General features: G+C 38.5%; 1 protein-coding gene across 1 annotated transcript in view; it reads right to left on the minus strand.

The window, feature by feature from the left end:
- Positions 1 to 21,836, minus strand: part of eloa (elongin A) — a 51,665-nt gene that overhangs the window by 18,564 nt on the left and 11,265 nt on the right. Inside the window, exons 2-4 of the mRNA XM_060847344.1 lie at positions 6,888 to 6,944; positions 4,073 to 4,185; positions 1,401 to 2,451 (exon numbers count right to left, since the gene is read on the minus strand). Coding sequence (XP_060703327.1) covers positions 1,401 to 2,451; positions 4,073 to 4,185; positions 6,888 to 6,944 — 1,221 coding nt within the window. The remainder of the gene's footprint in view (positions 1 to 1,400; positions 2,452 to 4,072; positions 4,186 to 6,887; positions 6,945 to 21,836) is intronic.

Here is a 21,836-nt window from a genome sequence, read left to right on the forward strand (position 1 = left end):
GCGACTCCACTTTCAAGGAGCTATGAACCTGCACTCCAAGGTCTCTTTGTTCAGCAACACTCCCTAGGACCTTACCATTAAGTGTGTAAGTCCTGCTAAGATTTGCTTTCCCAAAATGCAGCACCTCGCATTTATCTGAATTAAACTTCATCTATCACTTCTCAGCTCATTGGCCCATCTGGTCCAGATCCTGTTGTAATCTGAGGTAACCCTCTTCGTTGTCCACTACACCTCCAATTTTGGTGTCATCTGCAAACTTACTAAGTGTACCTCTTATGCTCGCATCCAAATAGTTTACGTAAATGACAAAAAGTAGAGGACCTAGCACCATACTTGGCTGTAGCAAATAAAATTCTCAGGTTAAAATCAGAAAAAACAGATGTTCATAGTAATCACACATGCTTTTCACCATAATGGAAAAATGAAGCAAAAATCAAGCACAAGACAGTCTATATTCTCTCCACATTTCTTGAACTTGCCAAATTTGTACTTAGCATCATAAGGCAGTTAGTACCAAAGTCTGAAGTAACAGGAATGTTTCTTATTGTGTAGAATTCAACCTCATCAATATTCTTGCCATTTTCACACATCTTGAGACTAGTTTCTAATTTTAATAATGGAGTGCAGAGCAAGTGTTTGGCAAGATTAAATTAATGGTGACACTGGTTTACTTCCGCAGGATGTGTTGAGGCTTTTGAACTTCACTGTCAAATTAAAGCACTAAGTACATATAGTTCCTCTTCCAAATGCACAATTAGTCACCAACAATAAAAGGGACAAAACAGTTGATACTTAATTTGAGTTTGAAATTCAGGCAGGTTTCTACCCAACAGGCAATACAATTGTTCAGAAAGCAAAACCACTAGGCCAAGAATTTTGTTACAGATGTACAGTTTGAAATAAACATTGTTATTTCATTCGGTTAATGTCATAGTAGGTCCTTGAGACTCAAATGTGCAATTGCTCCTTTTTCTGTTCTCTGCTTTTCCAATGGCTACACTCCTATAGACCATATAATTCTTGTAGGGTATTCTATGGGAGTTAAAAATATAGCAACAGATGAACCAACTTATAAACAATTGTAAGAACACAGTGCCTTCAAACTTGGTCACTTTTAGCAAAAGGCTAGTCTCTCTTTTCCTGTCTTTGGCAAGCTGTGGTCATTAAGCTCATGTAAAAATTCATACACTCTAGATCTAAAGGGCGGAATTTTAACCCATGTCACCCCAGATTTCACAAACAAGATGACTGTTAAACTTCTATATTCTGCATCAGTGGTGCTGGAAGAGCATAGCAGTTCTGGCAGCATCCTGTTAAACTTCTATAATCTATAAAAGACTTTTTTTTTCCCCCAGAATTAGCTAAGATCTTAATGCAATTTTATTTAATCTTAATTTTACCTTTCTCGGTTTAACACTAGCCTCTTCTTTAATGTGCCGTTTGGATTTCTTCTTTTCTTCAACATTCTTCTCTCTCCAAGAGGGATCTGAGGTTCTAGAATCCGATTTTGACACAAGTTTATCTGAGCCTTTGGATTTATCTGGCCGAGTCTCTTTAACTTTCTCAACAGGTTTGTTAACCTTTTTCCTTTTCTTCTGTGGCTGGTCATAGATTAGGTAAGACTCAAATGACATTGTTGGTTCTTCAAAGTCATCAGCTATTTCTGGTTTAGTCGAGTCCTTAGGGAAAGAAACAGACTGATGTTTTTCTGTAGGTTTGGATTTTTTGGAATCTGACTGTTCTCTCTGTTTACTTGATGTCGGTTTCTCTTTGGGTTTGTCTGATGTATCCCTTGGTTCTTCATGATCAGGTTTTCGTTTGTCTGAGTCTCTATGCTTATATTTTTTACATTCTAAAGTTTCCTCAGGTTGCTGGCGAGGTTTCTTATGACTGGAACTTATTGACGCAAACTCTCCTCGGTCCCTATGATTATGCTGTTCCTTTAAGGAAGATTTTATTTTATCTTGCATTTGTAGTGATGAAAGTTTATATTTTTCTTCATCTTTTATAACTGATTGCTGTTTTCCCTTGTGCGAAGACTTATGTTCCCTGTCCCGGCCTGTGTTTACTTCTACCCGTGAGCTGTGATGGTCCCGAGGAGCTTTCTGGAAACTTTTTGATGGCTGCATAGGCTGTTCAACATCTTCCTCAGAATAGTCATTCTCCTCATCATAGTCCTCCACAGGAGGAGATTTAGTCCATCTCTCTGCCTCTTCTTTAAAATTGGATTTTGAAGACTGAAAGCTTTGGCTACCAGATCTGAAAGATTTCTCATTCTCCAATAAATGTCTCCTTTTCTCATGAATATGTTCATAGTTTGGTTCACTGGACTCTCTATGAAGGATCTGGAATGTCTGTCCATAATCATCTTCTGAAGGAAGTTCCCGGTGTCTCTTTCTAGATACCCCTTTATTGTAACTAAATTGTCGCTCGTCCAATGTATTGGTGGATCTGAACAAAATAAACATATAATTAATAATTGGCCATAAGAAAGTTCTAATTGGCACTGCAGCAGTACTTAGAAAATAAGAAAGCATTCTATTTTTAAAAGAACATTCAACAGCAGGCAGAAGCACTGGTAAAGTGGAACCAAGCAACACAGTTTATGGTGGTCTTACTTTCAATCTCAGATCTCTAGAAGGATTAACAATTAGTTCACATGCTTAATAGAGGGAACATGGAACAAAGTCAAGCTGAACTCTCAATCACTGATTTCTAATATTTACTAAAAAAAGTATCCATTTGTTCATGTTAATTGTCAACATCAGAGTCAACTCTGAGCTCCTCAAATCAAACCTGCTGACAGTAATGGTATACATTTACATATGAGGAACACATGAATAGTTATTTGAAAGTCAGCACAGGCACACAATGTCAAATTGTTTTCTTCTACAATAAAAGTTTACGTTTCAATGGCAGAAAGGCAAGATAAATCACTGTTGGGTCCACTACAAAACATTATGCAAGCCAGAGAAATAGAATTATAGCACTAATCTTTAGTTTGCAGAGGAATATAAAGTAGTTCTCATTCAATCCCAATGAATAACAGCAAAATGTGTACCAACAAGATAATGTTTACATGTTGTTGCAGAGTGACTGAAGACTAATGAGTCAGCTGTAAGGTGATCAGGACTCTGATCTCCAGTTAAGTGTCCAGCCATTCTAAGAATGCCACTGGTAAAGATAATTGCTTTGGAACGCAGAGAAAGGAAGGCAAGGAGTCATAAAGATGATTGGATCATGTAACAATTTAGTTGAACAAAAGATAGAATTCCTGCCCGATTCATTCATGTAAACTCAAGTTACAATTATTATATCTGTATAAAGCAACATGTTATAAATATAACAGAGGAGTCAACATTCAAACTTATAATTCTGAAAAGTACTGAAGTTGGTGCCATGCTCTTGTTAATCAAATATCAGGGACTTTTTTTTTGGGGGGGGGGGGCAAGATAGCAGAGAGGCAAAGGCAGTTATTTTTTTCAACTGCAAATTCTAATCATCTTTCAAGTATCACTCAAATACTTTACTTAGATATTTTCTAATCAACCTGGCCAGAGAAGTTATTTTCATATCTGGAGCAGGTAGGACTTGAAGCTGATTTCCTAGTTCAGTGGAATGGACACTCCCAAGGAATGTGAGATACTGCATTACATTTGTTCATCTTTAATAGTAATTAAACACTAGGACATTCAAAAGGACACCCAAAAAACAAAATTTTATTACTTAGAAGTTCAGATTTCTGATCACTTTAGTTTGGAATGCCATTCCCTCTATTTTAACATTAATATAAAAAAAAGATTTCCAGTTACAAAACTGGTGGCAATAAATTGCCAAAGAGCTTGAGTTGGGGTCAATTAAAAATGACAACCTCCACATTTAAAACTACCACATTGTGGGAACAAGGGTGCATTTTAGTTTTTTTATGCATTATAACACGATTAATAATTCTCTTTCTTTCAAGTTCAAGAATTTGGCTGTTATATATTAAACACAAATAGGAAAATTGTGTATGTATTGTGTACACAGGAAGACTTCCCTATTTAAGCTGAGAGGGCTTTTAAAACAATACCGTTCTACTTCCTGGGGTACCAGTTTCTTCCACTTTGAAACTAAGTTCTTGGCATAATCTCCAACCACATCATGCTTCCTGAATCCATTCACAGTTTTCCCTATTCCTGTATCCTGTTTATAAAAAAGAAAAGAAATAGCAATGAAATAAATTTCTTCAGTTTGTATACTTACCATAATCTCAAATCCTTGCCTCACTCTTCTAATAAATTTAAAAACTGAACAGTAATTCTACTATACTCCAACATTCAATAACACATTCAAGAAATGTGTGTTTATGGTGTATTCAACAGTAGTTGATTTCTTGGCATACTGCCTCTGAAAGAAATCTGGAGTATATATTCTTTTATAACAGTGCAGCAATAATACATCCTTGTTAATTTACTCTATTGAATCTTCTATGTGTAAAAACAAGATAGGAATATCAGTTAATTAACTCCAAACTATCGTTACCTATTATCCGTTAGTTGCCTTACAAAAGAGGTAGCATTTAAGGAGGAGGGAGGAGAGGCAGGAAGGTTTAGGCAAAGAATTTCAGACTTTGGAACTTAGGCAGTTTTAAAAAAAAGAGACAGAAGTGAGCTTGAGATGTGAAAAAGAACAGAGTTTGAAGAATGTAAAGTTCTATGGGAGTTGTAGGGCTGAAAGAGGTTATGAAGACGAGAGCCTCCGACTACAAAGGACATGATCACAGAATAAACAATTTAAATCTAAGGTGTGGTTTAATGGGATAAAATGAAAGATGGCGAGGTGGTGATTGATGGGTGAATAGGACTTGGCATTGTAAGCATACGGGGAGCAGAGTATTGGATGAACTCAAATTTGCAAAGGAGGAGGATGGGAGGCTGCTGGGAGTAACCTAATCTGGTGGACGATATCCAAAAAACACAAATGCAAACTTTATTTGTAGTTGGCTGAGGCAAGGGTAGAGATGGACAATTTAATGGAGGTAAAGAAGATGAGATCCAAAGCCTCACTTAGGAAAAAGCTTGTGAATGGTCTGGTTTAGCTTGAGACAGCAATTATGGGAGGAGTGTGGAAGTGTTGAGAAGTAAATGGGATTTGTTGCTGGTGAGTGGTGGGAGCAGGGGGTGAAGGGAAATGGACAACTAATGAAGAAGGTGACAGTGACTTCAGTTTCCCCAAATTTAACTGGAGGAAACTGTAGCTTGGCTAGGACAATGTGCTCAGAGGTTCTCCACAAAAGAACCTTGGACAGAAATCATCCATTCGTTGACGATCAGAAGGTTGGCTAGAGAGATGGGAATATGTTGAATTTTAAGAACTAAAAATCCGCTTTAGGAGTAACAACTTGTACATTCCCAGCTTAATCAAATTGTTACAATACACAAATTAACAATTTACATTGTGTCACTATTCCTATTTTTCCTCATAGACTTGCACATTCTTTTTTTTATAAAGATAAATCTTGAGAAGAATTAAAGACTTAGCAATGGATTGATCAGTCGGAGGCAAAAAAAATCAAATATAAGTAAGTCTGCAAAATATTTAGTTAGGGTAGATCCAAACAATCTTCGTGTAGAAGCACTATGCTACATTTGGTGTTCTTTGATGATCTAGCATTCGTCATTACTTATGAAAATACTCTTTATAGGAACAACGTTATAGTGGGTTTAGCTATGGGAATTATGTAAATAATCTGACAATCTAAAAAGAGAACTCAGCATCTCCATTGTCTTGATGTATGTTTTTTTGTCACAGATTATGTTGTCAGTATATTCTTATCCTTCAGTCAGAATCCTACTCTTGATTCCTTGATGTTGTAAAAGTGATATATTGATTGTTTTGGTTGCATCATCCAGACAGAGATTATTTTCAGGTAAGATAATAAACTATGCATAGTGCCAAAATGAACTGGATAAACTTTCCCAGGTTGGCTTCTCAGGTCTCTGCTGATCTCAGGCAATGGAGCACAACTGGCCCAGGTGCACTGCATTTTACAAAGGTAAATAAGCCATTGTTCTTACTGCTAACTCTTAGATCTAGTCAAAAAAATAAATCAGTTAATTTAAGCTGGAAATATTAAGTGAGAACAGCATTATTCTTATCCATCATGTGCTCTTGTATAAACACTGATATGGACAGAATATTCAATTACATCAGTAGACACTGGAGGTAGACAATCAATATAGCTGGCACTTTGCTCCAACACTGCTTTCAAAAATTTTTAATGACAAGGGAAGAGGGCAAGAACATTGGGAAAACTGGAAAGTAAAAGCAAAACCGATTGTGAAATATTTAACCGTGGCAGTGTCAATCTCTAGATGTACACAACAATAACTAAGATGTTATTAATCTCAACATACAAATAAAGGATATTTCAAATTCAAATATTATTCTAAATGACACTTACACCTCTTGTTATTTGCAATTAATGTATTGTAACAACTTTTTAAAAAAAATAAATGTATACAATACAGATCCTAATAGATTGTGCTAGTCAATAAGTAATCTTAACCCTGTCATTGCCTTCTTCTTGAATAAGTAAAAGGTAGAATGTTTAAAATATTGTTTGCAACTTCACTGGAAAAGTATTACCAATGACCACAAAGTTCTGGCCATCGTTTTTAACTTTCATTTACTTGCAGAATTTCTGCAAATTTATAATTCATATTTGTTTAAATAAATGATTGAAAAAGCAAAGATTCACTAATCAAAGTTTGAGAGCTTTTGGAATGGAAATTTTCTATATTATAAACTCTAATTGTACAATGCCAAACTGGATTGGCAGCTAGTTTATGAGGAGCATGGTCTTCCACTCCCAAAACTTTAAAATGCAGAAAATTGTAACTTACAGCTAAAATATCCACAGTGATAGGAAATTCATTCAAGCGCTTCAAGGTCTTCAGAATCTAATGAAAAGAAATTGAAAATATGATCCTTCAAATATGGTATATTTGTCACATACCATATTTTTGAATTTTACTGTCATTTGACAGTACTAACAAATTATACAACAAAAGAAAATCAAAAACCTCAAACCTAGCACAGTACAGATGAGATCACGAAGTTGGAAAATAAGCCAACTGAGGACAGTCAAAATATAGAACAGTTCACTTCTACTACTGGAATTGTTTATTTCCTCAATTTTCCACAAGCAGGTGCAGCTTTCTGACTTTCCATTAATGCCCCTTCTTTATGCACCAGTCTGGACGGGACCATGCCATAAGGATGATTTGTATACTTGCTTTGGATTTTGCATGTTACAAGTTTATATAACGTAAAATAACTTAGAAATCTAAAATCTTATAAATACACTTGATGGGAATACAAAAAAAATTCTGCTCTTTCTGAAGCAGTAGTAATTTTAGTAAAATAGGTAAAAGCTTTGTTGCAGTTTTTTTTAAATACTCCTTTTGTTTGCAAAGTACACCTTTGATGAAAATTAACATCAAAAACAAACAAACACACATGACAGATGAAATATTTCCCAATCACAGGGCATTAAAGGTTACTTAAAATTCACACCATTATTTCTGGATGCATTATTCACCCCTTTAATAGTGAGGTGTGTGTCTGCAAACCTATTTATAGAGTGTCAAAACAAAAACATATTTCCTTAGGTGCCAGCTGAGGCTCACTCTTAGTACTCTTACCTCTGAGTCAATACATTCAAGCCTTGCTCTACAATCTTGAGCACAGGCAATAGGGTGTTTCTGAGACAGAGTGCTGCACTGGCCGAGGAATTGCCTTTTGGTTGGGTTAATATGATAAGGTCCAGGTAAAAGTTTCCAAGCACATTGAAAAAAAAAGCTAGGTACTTTCTCAGTATCTTACAATACATATTCTTCAATCAGCAGCACAAAAAAAAGTTATTCTTATTGCTGTTAGTAGGACCTTGCTGTGTGCTAATTTGATGCTTAATTTCATGCATAGCAACAGTAACTATATTTCAAAACAGATTTGGAACATCAAAAGGTGTATTTTAATTGCAAGTTCTTTTTTCTTTGTTTACAACACTCCTGATTACCATAACCTGTGTTGAATAACTGAATGTTTCTAAAAAAAAGAAACGAGTTAACGTGATGCTGCTGCTGCACTGAGTATAGGCAGGTGCTAGGAACAGCATGTGTCCTCCATTTAACTAAGTAATCACCTTCAGCTACGCTGTTGAAGAGAGAAGCAATGAACCAGAAGATGGAATGAGGCATTATTATGCCCATAAGCCATTTTAAGAATTCCATAGAGGATAGATAATTTGCCTGCTTGAAGAAATTTTTGGCCTATTGAGACTTCAAAGAGCTGATCAAAAACACCTCTCAGGAGTTACTTACATTAACAGGAGTGTTTAGATGTGCTGCAATATAAACACATTAAAGAAAGTCAAGCCACTGAGCCAGATTTTACACTGGTAATAGCCAGGAAACAAATTATGTTGAATTCCAATGACCACATAATGTCAACAGATAAACAAGAAAATCAGGACACTGCTATTCAACGTGCCCTGCTCCTCCAAAAATGGTTTTCCATTAACAATGCCTCACTGACAGACTCAACATTAAATAGCATAAAATTTCTGTATTTACTTGTTAACTATGATCTAAACTCATCTGAAACACTAGATCCATTCCAGTATAAGTACCTTCTAGTAGCATGATCTAAATTAATGTCAAAGAATGCCTCTTAATTTTTTCCAGTCTTCCTCTTGCACTGTCTTAATCTAGTTTTCCTTTCCCTCGGATTTTTTCTGTTTTTGAATAATCATTAATAAGCAGTGCAAAGTCTGAACCAGGAAGAGTTGGTTAAAATACCAAATTCATTCTGATGAAGTAGTACATGCAACTATGCTTTAGTTCTCTATTTTAGAGTAAGTTTAAGTGCAAAATTCGACAAAACCAACAGGCTTATCCAGATAAAAAAGGGTCAGAGTATATATCAGCAGCAAATAAATCATGCCTACATTTTTTAAAATTTATTCAAAGGATGTGGACATTGCTAACTGGGTGGAAAGGGATACAGATAGATTAAGTGAGTGGACAGACATTTTTCAGATGGACTGTAAAGTATTCAAATCTGAACTTGTCCATGTTGGCAGCAAGGATAGAAAAGCGGTACAGTATTTAATTGGAGAGAGATGTTCAATGGGATCTCTGTCCTGTTGCATGGATCACAAAATAAGTATGCAGGTACAGCAAGTGATTAGGAAGACAAATGGAATGTTGTTTGTTGCAATAGGTATGGAATATAAAAGTCTGAAATTTGAATGTTGCTCTACAGTGTGTTAATGACACCATATCTGGAGTACTTTGTAGAATTTTATCATTTTCTTTTAAAAAAAGGATGCTTTAGAAGCAGTACAAAGAAGTTTCTTGACTCGTTTATAGGACAAGAGGCTTGTTTTATGAAAGTTGGAAAGTTTAGGTCAATATCCATTTTGGCTCAGAAGAATCTGAGTGACCTCAATGAAACATACAAGATCCAATGAGAATGATTAGGATGGATACCAAGAGGATGTTTCCTCTTGTGGGCAAGACTGAAACTAAAGAACACAGTTTAGAATGCCTTTTCTCTAAAGTTCTTTCCCCAGAACATAGTGGCTGATGGATTAGATAGATTTTTGTTAGACATGAGATTTAAGGTTTGAACAGAAAATCGGGTCTGAAACCACAACCTGATCAACCATGATCTTATTGAATAGTACAGCAGGTTCAAAAGGGTCAAATGGTCTGCCCCTGTCAAAAATCCTATGTTTCTACATTATTATCCATCCCTAATTGCCCTTACGAACATGGCAATGAATTGCCACAGATCACGTGGTGTAGATACATTGCAGTGATGTCAGGGAAAGAGTTCCAAGATTTTGACCGAGCAATGGTGAACGAACAGATATAGTTCCAAGTTAGGGTGATGCGGCTTGCAGATGAACTTGCAGCTAATGGATGTTCCGTTGTCCTTCTAGATGGCTGCCATCACGAGCTTGGAAAACATTGGAAGATGCTGTTGAAACAGCCTCGGTGAGTTGCTGGAGTGCATCTTATTGCTGGTATAGCTGAATGGATCCTATCTGGTCAAAGTAGGTCAGTGATAAAATGATATCAAAAAGGCATAAAAGGAGACCCAGGAGAGAAGTTATGCAACAGATAGAGTGTGGTGCAAAAGCTTCAAAGACTGAAGGATAAAAAGTTCAGCATTTGCTCCCAATCCATAATTACGCTTAAGAAGTTGTGGTGAACAATCTTCTTAAACCATTGCAGTCTATTTGCTATAGATACATCCTTAGTGCTATTAGGAAGGGAATTTCAGGTATTTTGGCACAGTAACAGCAAAGCAAAAGTGATATAGTTCCAAATCAGGATGATGCCTGGTGTGAACTGCAATATTGAGTTGGTAGTATTCACTTGCAGCTCATTTTCTATCCTTCCAGAGGACACCGGTTGAAATGTACTACTGAAGGAGGCTTACTAAGTTGTTTCAGGGCATTGTGTAGATAGAACACACTGAGCTAATATGCACCAGTGATGGAGTGAGTGAAGGTTTATGGTGATAGATTTGGATGCCAGTCAAATTTGGCTGCTTTGTTTTGATGAGATGCTTCTAAGCTTCTTGAGTGTTGCTGAAGCTGTACTCGTCCAGGCATTTGGTGTATATTCCATCGTATTCCTGACTTGTGGGTGATAGATAGTGGTAGGCACAGGTAAAATCAGGAGGGGAGTTAATTAAGACTATATGAAATGAAGAAATAGGAACAGAAATAGGACATTTGGCCCCTTGAGCCTGTTCCGCCATTCAAAAAGGATCGACTGACCCGACACACCTCAAATCCACTTTCCTGCATATTCCCCATAATCTTAGATTCTTGATTGGGGAATCAATCTCAGCCTTAAAATATATACCAGAACTTTGACACCACAAGCTCTCTCTGGCAGAGTTCCAAAGACACTAACCTCAGTGAAGAAATTCCATCTCATTTCAATCTTAAATTGGCACCCCTTAATTCTGAGACAACAACTCCTAGTTGTAGGCTCTCTCAAGAGGGGAATCATCCACTCAGCATTTACCTTGTCAAGTTTCTTCAAAATTCTCTATATTTTAATGAGATCTTCTCTCATTCTTCTAAATTCCCGACAGGTAGAGTTCAATCCGTTTAATTTTTGCTCATATAACAAACCCTCCATTCATGGATCATCCGAGTGAACCTTCTCCAAACTGCTTCCAATTAAATCATACCTTTCCTTAAACAATGAGACCAAAATTGCTCACAGTACTCCAGATGCGGTCTCACCAGCACCTTGTAAAGTTGCAGTAAGATTTCACAATTCTCATACACCAACCCCATTGAAGTAAGAGCCAACATTCCATTGCCCTTTCTAATCACCCGCTGCAACTGTGCTAGCTAATTCCAGTGCACAAGTCCCTCCAAGTCCCTTTATGTTACAGCTTTCTACAGTATTTCTCCATTTAAATAATTCTCTACTTATTTGTTTTCCTTTCCAAAATTAACTACACATTTTCCCACATTAGATTCCATTTGTCAATTTTTTTGTCCACTAATATAACCTATCACTATCTCTCTAAACCGCTTGCATCCCTCTCTTAACCTGCCTTTCCATCTATTCTTGTGTTATCTGCAAATCTGGTTACGTTATATTCACTTCCTTCCTCCAAGGCACTTACTTAAACTGTAAACAGTTGCTTCCCCCGCACCGATTGCTGTGGAACCCTGTTGGCGACACGTCAATCTGAAAAAGAACCCCTAATCCCCATTCACTCTATCTTGCACATTAGCCAATTCTCGATCCATGCCAACATACTACCTCCAACAACTTGAGGTCTTAAAGGAGAATGCACTTATTGCATAATTTGCTGCCTCTGTCCTGCCCTTGTTGGCAGTATTTTTATGGCTAGTTTATTTCAGTTTCTGGTCAATGGTGACCCCAGGATGGGCAATTCAATGATAGCAATGAAATTTAACAGCAAGGGGAGATGGTTAAGAAATACTTGTTGGAAATTGTCTTTGCCTGGCACTTCTATGGTGTCCAGCTCTTGCAGCATGCTGCCAAGACTTCCCTTATATGAAGAGTTCCAAATGATACAGAACACTGGAAATAACTGAACATCCCATTTCTGATCTCATCATGGAGGGAGGTCATGCTGGATATTATTTCACAAATGCTAGCTCATTTGTGCTCAATTCAATGGATGCCAGCTATCTTGTGTCTCATGGCCATGTGAACACTTGGTGATAAACTGATTTTTCAGTGCTATTTCTGCACGAGGAACCGCCTCTCCTCACCAGATAGCCACACAACCAGTCACTAGAAACAATGATCACACACAGGAATCACGGTGATCTTCCCTCCTCGGCCCAGTATCACTGAATTAAAGGACCAACCCTCTGAGTCGCAGATCTGTTACCAGGAACCCTGGTCCTTTCCAGTCTGTGTTACTGCGGAATATATTCATTCTCAATGTCTCAGAGAGATGGTTATAGATTTCTGATTTAAACTGTTGTTTTAATACAAAAAGAGGAAATTAGCACTGCTCTCCTCAAAGAATTAAAAGCAATCCCTTGTGAGGTCCTCTTTTTCAGACAATGAAAACAGGAAAAGCTTGTATTTATGTCACAGTTTTCACATCCTCATCATGTCCTGAATAGTTTTACAGCCAAGGAAGTTGCTGTTAAGTGCAATCGCTGTTGTAATAGAGGAACCACAGCCAATTTGCACACAGCAAGGTTGTACTATGAACAATGAGACAGAGGAGTGATCATTTGATTTAAAAACCAATCTACTTTTCAATTATAATGATTGAAGGGCTAAATGTGGAGGTGTTTTGCCCATTCTTTTTCAGAGTGTCATGGTAGCTTTTACCTCCTTTTGTTCTGCACCGATGTGTTAGCATGGATTATATAATCAAGTCTCAAGTGGACCTTGAATCTACAAGATTGGTATCACTCCCGTCTCGTAAGTCACAATGAGCCAATGCCCATACAAATCGGAATTAAAGTAATTTGGACTTAACCAGGACAGGTGCTCAAGTCCAAATACTTCAACAGCTGTTCACATGTCTTGCTGCAGGCTAAACAATACACTGTCACAAAAAAGATTATGTAGAAAGAACAACAGGGCAGAAGTACAGCTGCTCTGGTACTATATACGGCAAGTTGCTGATGTTCCTGCAGTCAACTTTGGAATGGCTGAACTTGCACTGACATCAGCTTCCATCTATGGGAATCTCACCCTCAGTGGTTGCTGATGCCAATTATAAACTGTTACTTCGACACGGCACAGTTGCCTAAATGTCAAAAATAGCAACCACCTGACACTCCTATCATCTTAAAGGTGACAAACGGCACAATTCACCCATCCTTCAATAGTATTGGTTTGCTCTTTAAAAAATCAAGTTACAAATAAAACCATAAAAGATAACTAGCATGCTAAAATATTGATATCTCTTATCAGTATGACCCAAAAGTACTTCCTATTAATTTTCCTTGTTAAAAAATGTTGCAGCATCTAATGCAATGTGAATAAATACAATAGCAAATAGTCCTGCAATTCAAATTAAATTCAAAAAAATAAATTAAATCCAAAAATGCTATACCACAAAGTACATTTTGAAATTATATACTACTGCTTTAAATAGAAAAACATTTGACTGCTTATGTCAAGAAACAGCTATGCCTTGAGACTCAGTATCATTTTAAGCATTGAAATGCTGAAAGTAGTATTAATTATAAATATAATTTTCATCAAGTTTTTTTATATAAGGGCAGAAATCATTGCAGTTGATCCGTGTAATATCATGTTAACCTTCTGTTGTTACTCTATTACACATTGACCTAATCACTATTACTCCATTATGATCAAAGAACATATCACAGGAAAGTTGTCTCTGATATCATTTTAAATTCAAAGCCAAATTTCAAATAAAAGGAGTGTGATTTTATTTATTTGTATTCTCTTCCCCGATACCTTGATTAAATTTTCACTTGACGTACATCTTGGCAGGCAGAGTGCTCTGAAGAAAAGTTACTTGACTCGAAACGCTAACACTGTTTTTCTCTCCACAAATACTGCCAGACTTGCTGAGTTCCTCTAATAATGTCTTTTTTTTTTGTTTGTTGATGACAAACAATCTGACTAGCTTGGTTAATCTCATCCGAGAAATCACTGTTTAATACAACCCACTAACAGACCAATCTGAATTAGTAATTCAAGGAAAGGGAAGTCAAGGCCACAGCAAACCAGTGGGTTATTCAACTTGTAAAAATTCTCATTTTAATTGGGTGGGATGCTCTTCGGAGGATTGGTGTGGACTCAATGAGCCAAATAGCCTGCTTCCATGCTTTAAGGATTCTATGATCTTCAGTTGCTTCATCAATGACCTTTCCTCCATCATAAAGTCAGAAGTAGGAATATTTCCCAATAATCGCACAATATTCAGCACAATTGTCAACTCTTCGACAAATGCCAGGCAATGGTTCTTATGGGAGATGGTCAATCTAAGCACTGCACCTTGACATTCAATGGTGTTACCATCACTGAAACCCCCATTATCAATATCTTGAGGTTACCATTGACCTGAAATTCAATGAACCCACCATATTTAATATATTGGCTACAAGAGCAGACCAGATGCCAGGAATGCTGCAGCGAGTAACTCACTTCCTGACTCCCCAAAGCCTGTCCACCATCCACAAGGCAAAGTCAGGAGCATGATGGGATACTCCCAATTTGCCTTGATAGGTGCAACTCTGCCAACACTCAAGCAGCTTGACATCCAGGACAATGCAGCCTGCTTGATTAGAACAACATCGACAAGTATCAATACTCTCCACCACAGACGCTCAGTGTGTACTATCCACAAGATGCACTGCAAAAGTTCAAAATCTCCCAAACGCATGACTACTTCCATCCAGAAGGACAAGGGCAACAGATACATGGGAAGACCACCAACTATAAGTTGCCCTCCAAGCCATTCACCATCCTGCCTTGGAAATATATCACTGTTCCTTCACTGTCGCTAGGTCAAAATTCTCAAATTCCCTCCCCAAAAAGGTGTTGTAGGTCTGTCTACAGGACATGGACTGCAACAGTTCGAGAAGGCAACTCACCGCTACTCAAGGGCAACTAGGGACAGGCAAACATGCTGGCCAGCAAGTCAAACTCACTTCCCACAATTTTAAAAAAAGCACAGCTTTGTAGTCAATCTCCTGAGTATCAGCACACTGGAGCCAGTGGTCATGACATTATTTCAGAACTAATCTATGAGTGCTTGGTTTTATTAGACTTGCACCACTATACTGCTAAAGCACCATGCCCAAAGTGCCCCTAAAAGAAAGAAAACTGGCATATTCAGAAAGAGCCCAAAGTACCAAACCGTGCAACGAGATATGTGGTCAGCAATGACTAGGCAGAGTCCAACAGCACAGACAGGGGGTGGCCAGAAGGTTCTGACATGAAAGACACAGCCAGGAGCCAGAAGGTTCTGTCATGGTGGTGTCATGTCATTGCCAATGTGTGTGCAAATAGCAAGTGGCCATCTTGGTGATAGCACCACATACTCCGGATTTAAAATGGATTTTTTTCAATTGATTAGAAACTGAACAAGCTGTTCAGTTACCTTTTGGCTCACAGACAGAGAATATACTTTGATCTATGGAATCCGTGATTTGCATTCTCTGAAACAGCGCAGATAAAAAAAATGCAATGTGCTACTGACCCGCTTTTGGAAGCTCATGACTTTTGCTGCGAGCGCAAGAGTGTGCAAGAATATTTGTTGCTCACATGTACATCCTCATCAGGAGCAAAACATTCCACTAGAGTGATGGGAATTATAGTCTCTTCCCCAAAATGACGATGAAATTTTGAAGCAGAGAAAGGGACTCAAGTGTATAGGCCATTCGTCAATATCAATGTGGAGTTTTATTAAATGCAAAAATTATTAAGTGTTCCTCTTTATCAAGGCAAAAAGTAATAAATTTAATGTAAAGGAGAAAAAGCAGGCAACTACATGGTCTGTTTGGCTATAACAAGGTCCTATGCTGACTGAACATACTAAGACTGCTAACAGTTAGGTAGTGCAATTTTTGTTTTCTACTTGTATTTCAAAGGAAAAATATTCTTGTAAAATACAGTAATCTTCAATTTCAGTTCATTCAGACCAAGAAAGGTAATGCACAGCAAAACAAGCGTTTATTTACCATAGTCTGCTGACAAAAGTAGACTTTTAAAACAGTTGTCACAACAGGTGGTATGAATTGCTGACTCATGTACAGTATTTTGCCACTTTATAAATTCTTTTGTTTGTCAAATCAATCTTGAAATGTTAACTTACTGCATAGCAATGATCTTTTATCATCCCCTAAATTTATGGAGGATAGATTAATTGATTGAGCAGTTTAGATGTTTATCAATAGGTAAACAATTCACTACATTAAGACTTCACTATTTGACATTTTGGCTTGCAGCTGAGATGACCTACTTATGGAAACTGTTATCAAGCCAGTCACAAGAAAAGGAAGGAGTCGAAAAACTCTGGTCTGCAATAGGATGTCCTGTGCCTAATTTCCTCGTCACTTTGCAATCGTACAAATTTTTTTCAGAATCCACAGTAAAGTATACACTCCCAGCATTGTTCGACAAGGAGCAAGGTACTAGAGTGTAGTTTTGAAAGCAAGCCATTTTAATTTTGACAATATATGGTGTCACATCACTTTTCACTGCCTACTTAAAAAAGTTTCTTTTCAAAGAATACTGAACCAGTTGAAACCAGCTACCTAATGCTTAGCAAACACATCTTTACATTATTCCCAGCACTCATATGGTAGTCATGGCATTATTAATATAAGAAACAGCCACAACCATGTTAGTAATTTATAATCATGGTCAGTCTACATGGTAATTCATGAAAAGGATTATCCTTGCTGTCATTGGTCAGAGGGAGAAGTTGTTTATGTACATTGGTGTGTTAGTTTCAAAGTTGTTCACTGCAAGATTTGAGTTCGAAGACATTCACCTCTAACATCATAAACCATTTATCAATAAGGCATCAAGAGCAGACAGGAAGTATATGTAAAATGACTGAAGACAGCCATAAAGAAATATAAAATGGCAATGGCTCTGTTGTAACCCAAGATAGCAGATCTCTTGTGAAGATTCTGCAATCCAATTAGCAGGAGGGAAGCCACAGTTACGGAGGAAGACATGAGAATTAGAACAGAGCATTTTCACCAGACTGACTAGGTTAATGGAGTTATGCCAGGTAATGAAAAAATATAATGCAGATAAATTGTTTTCACAGATCAGTTAGAACAGTACAGAAGAACACAAATTTAAAATCATAAAATTGATTCAACGTGAAAACAAAACAGAAAATTGTGCAACTTTCCACCAGAAACCTTTGTAGAAGCAGGTTGGCAAAGTATCAACAGTAACAACCCACAGTTTAAGAGGTTAGGCCCGGACATGCACATGGAGGGTGTAATTTAAGCATGCAATAATGCCTCCAAAATGGGATGGAAATGAAAAAAAACCAACACGATACTTGTACAAAACTGTTAAAAACCAAGAGCTGGAAATTCAATGCATTATGGTTAAATGTTTGAAAACTTTAAGTCAAGTTAGTAATTAACTATGTATTTAATGTTAACAAATGTAGGATATCGCAATAAATATAATACAAGATTATAATGCAAAGTTAAAGCTCAAACACAATAACAATTAACATTTACATTCAACATCTTCCAGACAACATGGTAGCTAATTGTAGCTTCAGTGATTGAAGGAAGGGAAAATGAGGAAAATAGTGGGTTAATTAACGAAAAGTACTCAGTCTGGGGGCATAGCTTCCCTGCAGATCATGGAAATGCAGTTACAACTGGGTTTGGTTTCAATATTTTAAGAACAGTGGATAAATTTAACAAAAAGAAACCTAAATTTGGCAACCTCCGGTGTCAGTAACAAAAAGTCCAAGAAAAAGGACATTCTGATGAAAAGGTCATAGATCAGATATATTTTACTGTTTTTTTCTCCACAGATGCTACTATACCTTGTCGAGTATTTGCAATATGTTTGCTTGTTATCCCATGAGGTACCCACGAGGATGGCCTCAACTGGGATCTTAGATTCATGTCACACTACAGGTAACCCCACTACACTTAACACACACACACACACACTTTCTCTCTCTCTCTCTTTTTCTGAGTGAGAGAGAGAAGAGGGAGGGGGGGGAGAGAGAACGAGAGGGAGAGAGAACGGGAGGGGGAGAGAGAGAGAACGGGAGGGGGAGAGAGAGAGAACGGGAGGGGGAGAGAGAGAGAACGGGAGGGGGAGAGAGAGAGAACGGGAGGGGGAGAGAGAGAGAACGGGAGGGGGAGAGAGAGAGAACGGGAGGGGGAGAGAGAGAGAGAACGGGAGGGAGAGAGAGAGAGAGAACGGGAGGGGGAGAGAGAGAGAACGGGAGGGAGAGAGAGAGAGAACGGGAGGGAGGGAGAGAGAGAGAGAACGGGAGGGGGAGAGAGAGAGAGAACGGGAGGGGGAGAGAGAGAGAGAACGGGAGGGGGAGAGAGAGAGAGAGAGAGAGAACGAGAGAGAACCTGCACACAGTTACTTGGACATCAGTGTACATCTGGGAAAGTAAACAAACAGTGAAATTCACAACTGATCTTGGAGGAACAGTTGGGCAAAGTTCACACCACAGATTCAGATAAGTTAATCGTGGTTTTGTGTGGCCTACAGAGAATGTGCAGTAGTGAGTAGAGTGGGTTCTTTCTTGATCACGTTTTTAAGAGATAGGTGTCTTGATCAAACTTAAAATATAAGCCATAACTATTAATTTAACCTGGGGCAGTGTTTGTATAGGAATAAGATAGTGTTAATTTCTGGGTCTGTGGATTGTGAAGGAGCAAAAATGGCCTTTGCAGTGATATGTACTTCTTGTCAGATGTGGCAGTTTAAAGAGAGTTTAATGGTTACTGTGGAGATAGTGAGGAAAGAGATCAATCTGAAACTGGTACAGCTGAGAACAGAAGCGAGTCAAACAAACAACCAGTCAGGGCAGGAAGGGACAAGGTAGGACTAATAAATTAAACTGCATTTATTTCAATGCAAGGGGCCTAACAGGGAAGGCAGATGAACTCAGGACATGGTTAGGAACATGGGACTGGGATATCATAGCAATTACAGAAACATGGCTCAGGGAGGGGCAGGATTGACAGCTTAAATGTTCCAGGATACAAATGTCCTGAATTGGAGAAAGGCCAATTTTGACGGTATTAGGCAATAACTTTCAAAAGCTGATTGGAGGCAGATGTTCGCAGGTAAAGGGACGGCTGGAAAATGGGAAGCCTTCAAAAATGAAATAACGAGAATCCAAAGAAAGTATACACCTGTTAGGGTGAAATGAAAGGCTGATAGGTATAGGGAATGCTGGATGACTAAAGAGATAGAGGGTTTGGGTAAGAAAAAGAAGGAAGCATATATAAGGTATGGACAGGATAGATTGAGGTGAATCCTAAGAAGAGTATAAAGGAAGTAGGAGTATACTTAACAGGGAAATCAGGATGGCAAAAAGGGGACATGAGACAGCTTTGGCAAATAGAATTAAGGAGAATCCAAAGAGTTTTTACAAATACATTAAGGACAAAAGGGTAACTAGGGAGAGAATAGGGCCCCTCAAAGATCAGCAAAGCGGCCTTTGTGTGGAGCCACAGAAAATGGGGGAGATACTAAATGAGTATTTTTCATCAGTATCTATTGTGGAAAAGGATATGGAAGATATAGAATGTCGGGAAACAGACGGTGACATCTGGCAAAATGTCCATATTGCAGAGGAGGAAGTGCTGGATGTCTTGAAACAGGTAAAGGTGGATAAATCCCCAGGACCTGATCAGGTGTATCCTCGAATGCTGTGGGAAGCTAGAGAAGTGATTGCTGGGCCACTTGTTGAGATATTTCTATCAATAGTCACAGGTGAGGTGCCGGAAGATTGGAGGTTGGCTAACATGGTGCCACTGTTTAAGAAGGGTGGTAAGGACAAGCAAGGGAACTTTAGACCAGTGAGCCTGACATCGGTGGTGGGCAAGTTGTTGGCAGGAATCCTGAGGGACAGGATGTACACGTATTTGGAAAGGCAAAGAATGATTAGAGATAGTCAACCTGGCTTTGTGTGTGGGAAATCATGTCTCACAAAATTGATTGAGTTTTTTGAGGAAGTAACAAAGAGGACTGAGGAGGGCAGAGTGGTAGATGTAATCTATATGGACTTCAGCAAGGCGTTCAACAAGGTTCCCCATGGGAGACTAACTAGCAAGGTTAGATCTCATGGAATACAGGGAGAACTAGCCATTTGAATAAAAAACTGGCTCAAAAGGTAGAAGACAGAGGGTGGTGGTGAAGGGTTGTTTTTCAGACTGGAGGCCTATGACCAGTGGAGTGCCACAAGGATCAGTGCTGGGTCCTCTACTTTTTGTCATTTACATAAATGATTTGGATGCGAGCATAAGAGGTACAGTTGGTAAGTTTGCAGATGACACCAAAATTGGAAGTGTAGTGGACAGCGAAGAGGGTTACCTCAGATTACAACAGAATCTGCACCAGATGGGCCAATGGGCTGAGAACTGGCAGATGGAGTTTAATTCAGATAAATGCGAGGTGCTGCATTTTGGGAAAGCAAATCTTAGCAGGACTTGTACACTTAATGGTAAGGTCCTAGGGAGTGTTGCTGAACAAAGAGACCATGGAGTGCAGGTTCATAGCTCCTGGAAAATGGAGTCGCAGATAGATAGGATAGTGAAGGTGGTGTTTGGTATGCTTTCCTTTATTGGTCAGAGTATTGAGTACAGGAGTTCGGATGAAGGGCTCTAGCCCGAAACGTCGAATTTCCTGTTCCTTGGATGCTGCCTAACCTGCTGTGCTTTAACCAGCAACACATTTTCAGCTCTGATCTCCAGCATCTGCAGACCTCACTTTTTACAGGACTTCGGAGGTCATGTTGCAGCTGTAAAGGACATTGGTTAGGCCACTGTTGGAATATTGCGTGCAATTCTGGTCTCCTTCCTATTGGAAAAATGTTGTGAAACTTGAAAGGGTTCAGAAAAGACTTACAAGGATGTTGCCAGGATTGGAGGATTTGAGCTACAGGGAGAGGCTGAACAGGCTGGGGCTGTTTTCCCTGGAGCGTCAGAGGCAGATGAGTGACCTTAAAGAGATTTACAAAATTATGAGGGGCATAGACAGGGTAAATTGACAAGGTCTTTTCCCTAGGGTCAGGGAGTCCAGAACTAAAGGGTATAGGTTTGGGGTGAGAGGGGAAAGATATAAAAGAGACCAAAGGGGCAACTTTTTCACACAGAAGGTGGTACGGATATGGAATGAGCTGCCAGAGAATGTGATGGAGGCTGGTACAATTGCAACATTTAAGAGGCATTTGGATGGGTATATGAATAGGAAGGGTTTGGAGGGATATGGGCCAGGTGCTGGCAGGCGGGACTAGATTGGGTTGGGATAACTGGTCGGCATGGACAGGTTGGACCAAAGGGTCTGTTTCCAAGCTGTACATCTCTATGATTCTGACATTGTCTGAGCTGAGATGTCACCTTTTATGAAGCTTTAAGTTATCTCGAGAATGTGACTTAAAAGTAGTTCTTGGATTTACATATTAATGAACCAAAAGCTGCAAACCATTCTAAAAGATGAAGGACTTAACAACAATCTAGGTTTGCTCAATGTATCATTTCAATTGTATGACACTGCTATCTTTTGCTATAAATTCTGTGTCTTATGAACATACTCCATGGCTAC

The sequence above is a fragment of the Hemiscyllium ocellatum genome, chromosome 30 (assembly GCF_020745735.1).
Source record: "Hemiscyllium ocellatum isolate sHemOce1 chromosome 30, sHemOce1.pat.X.cur, whole genome shotgun sequence".
Classification (NCBI taxonomy): domain Eukaryota; kingdom Metazoa; phylum Chordata; class Chondrichthyes; order Orectolobiformes; family Hemiscylliidae; genus Hemiscyllium; species Hemiscyllium ocellatum.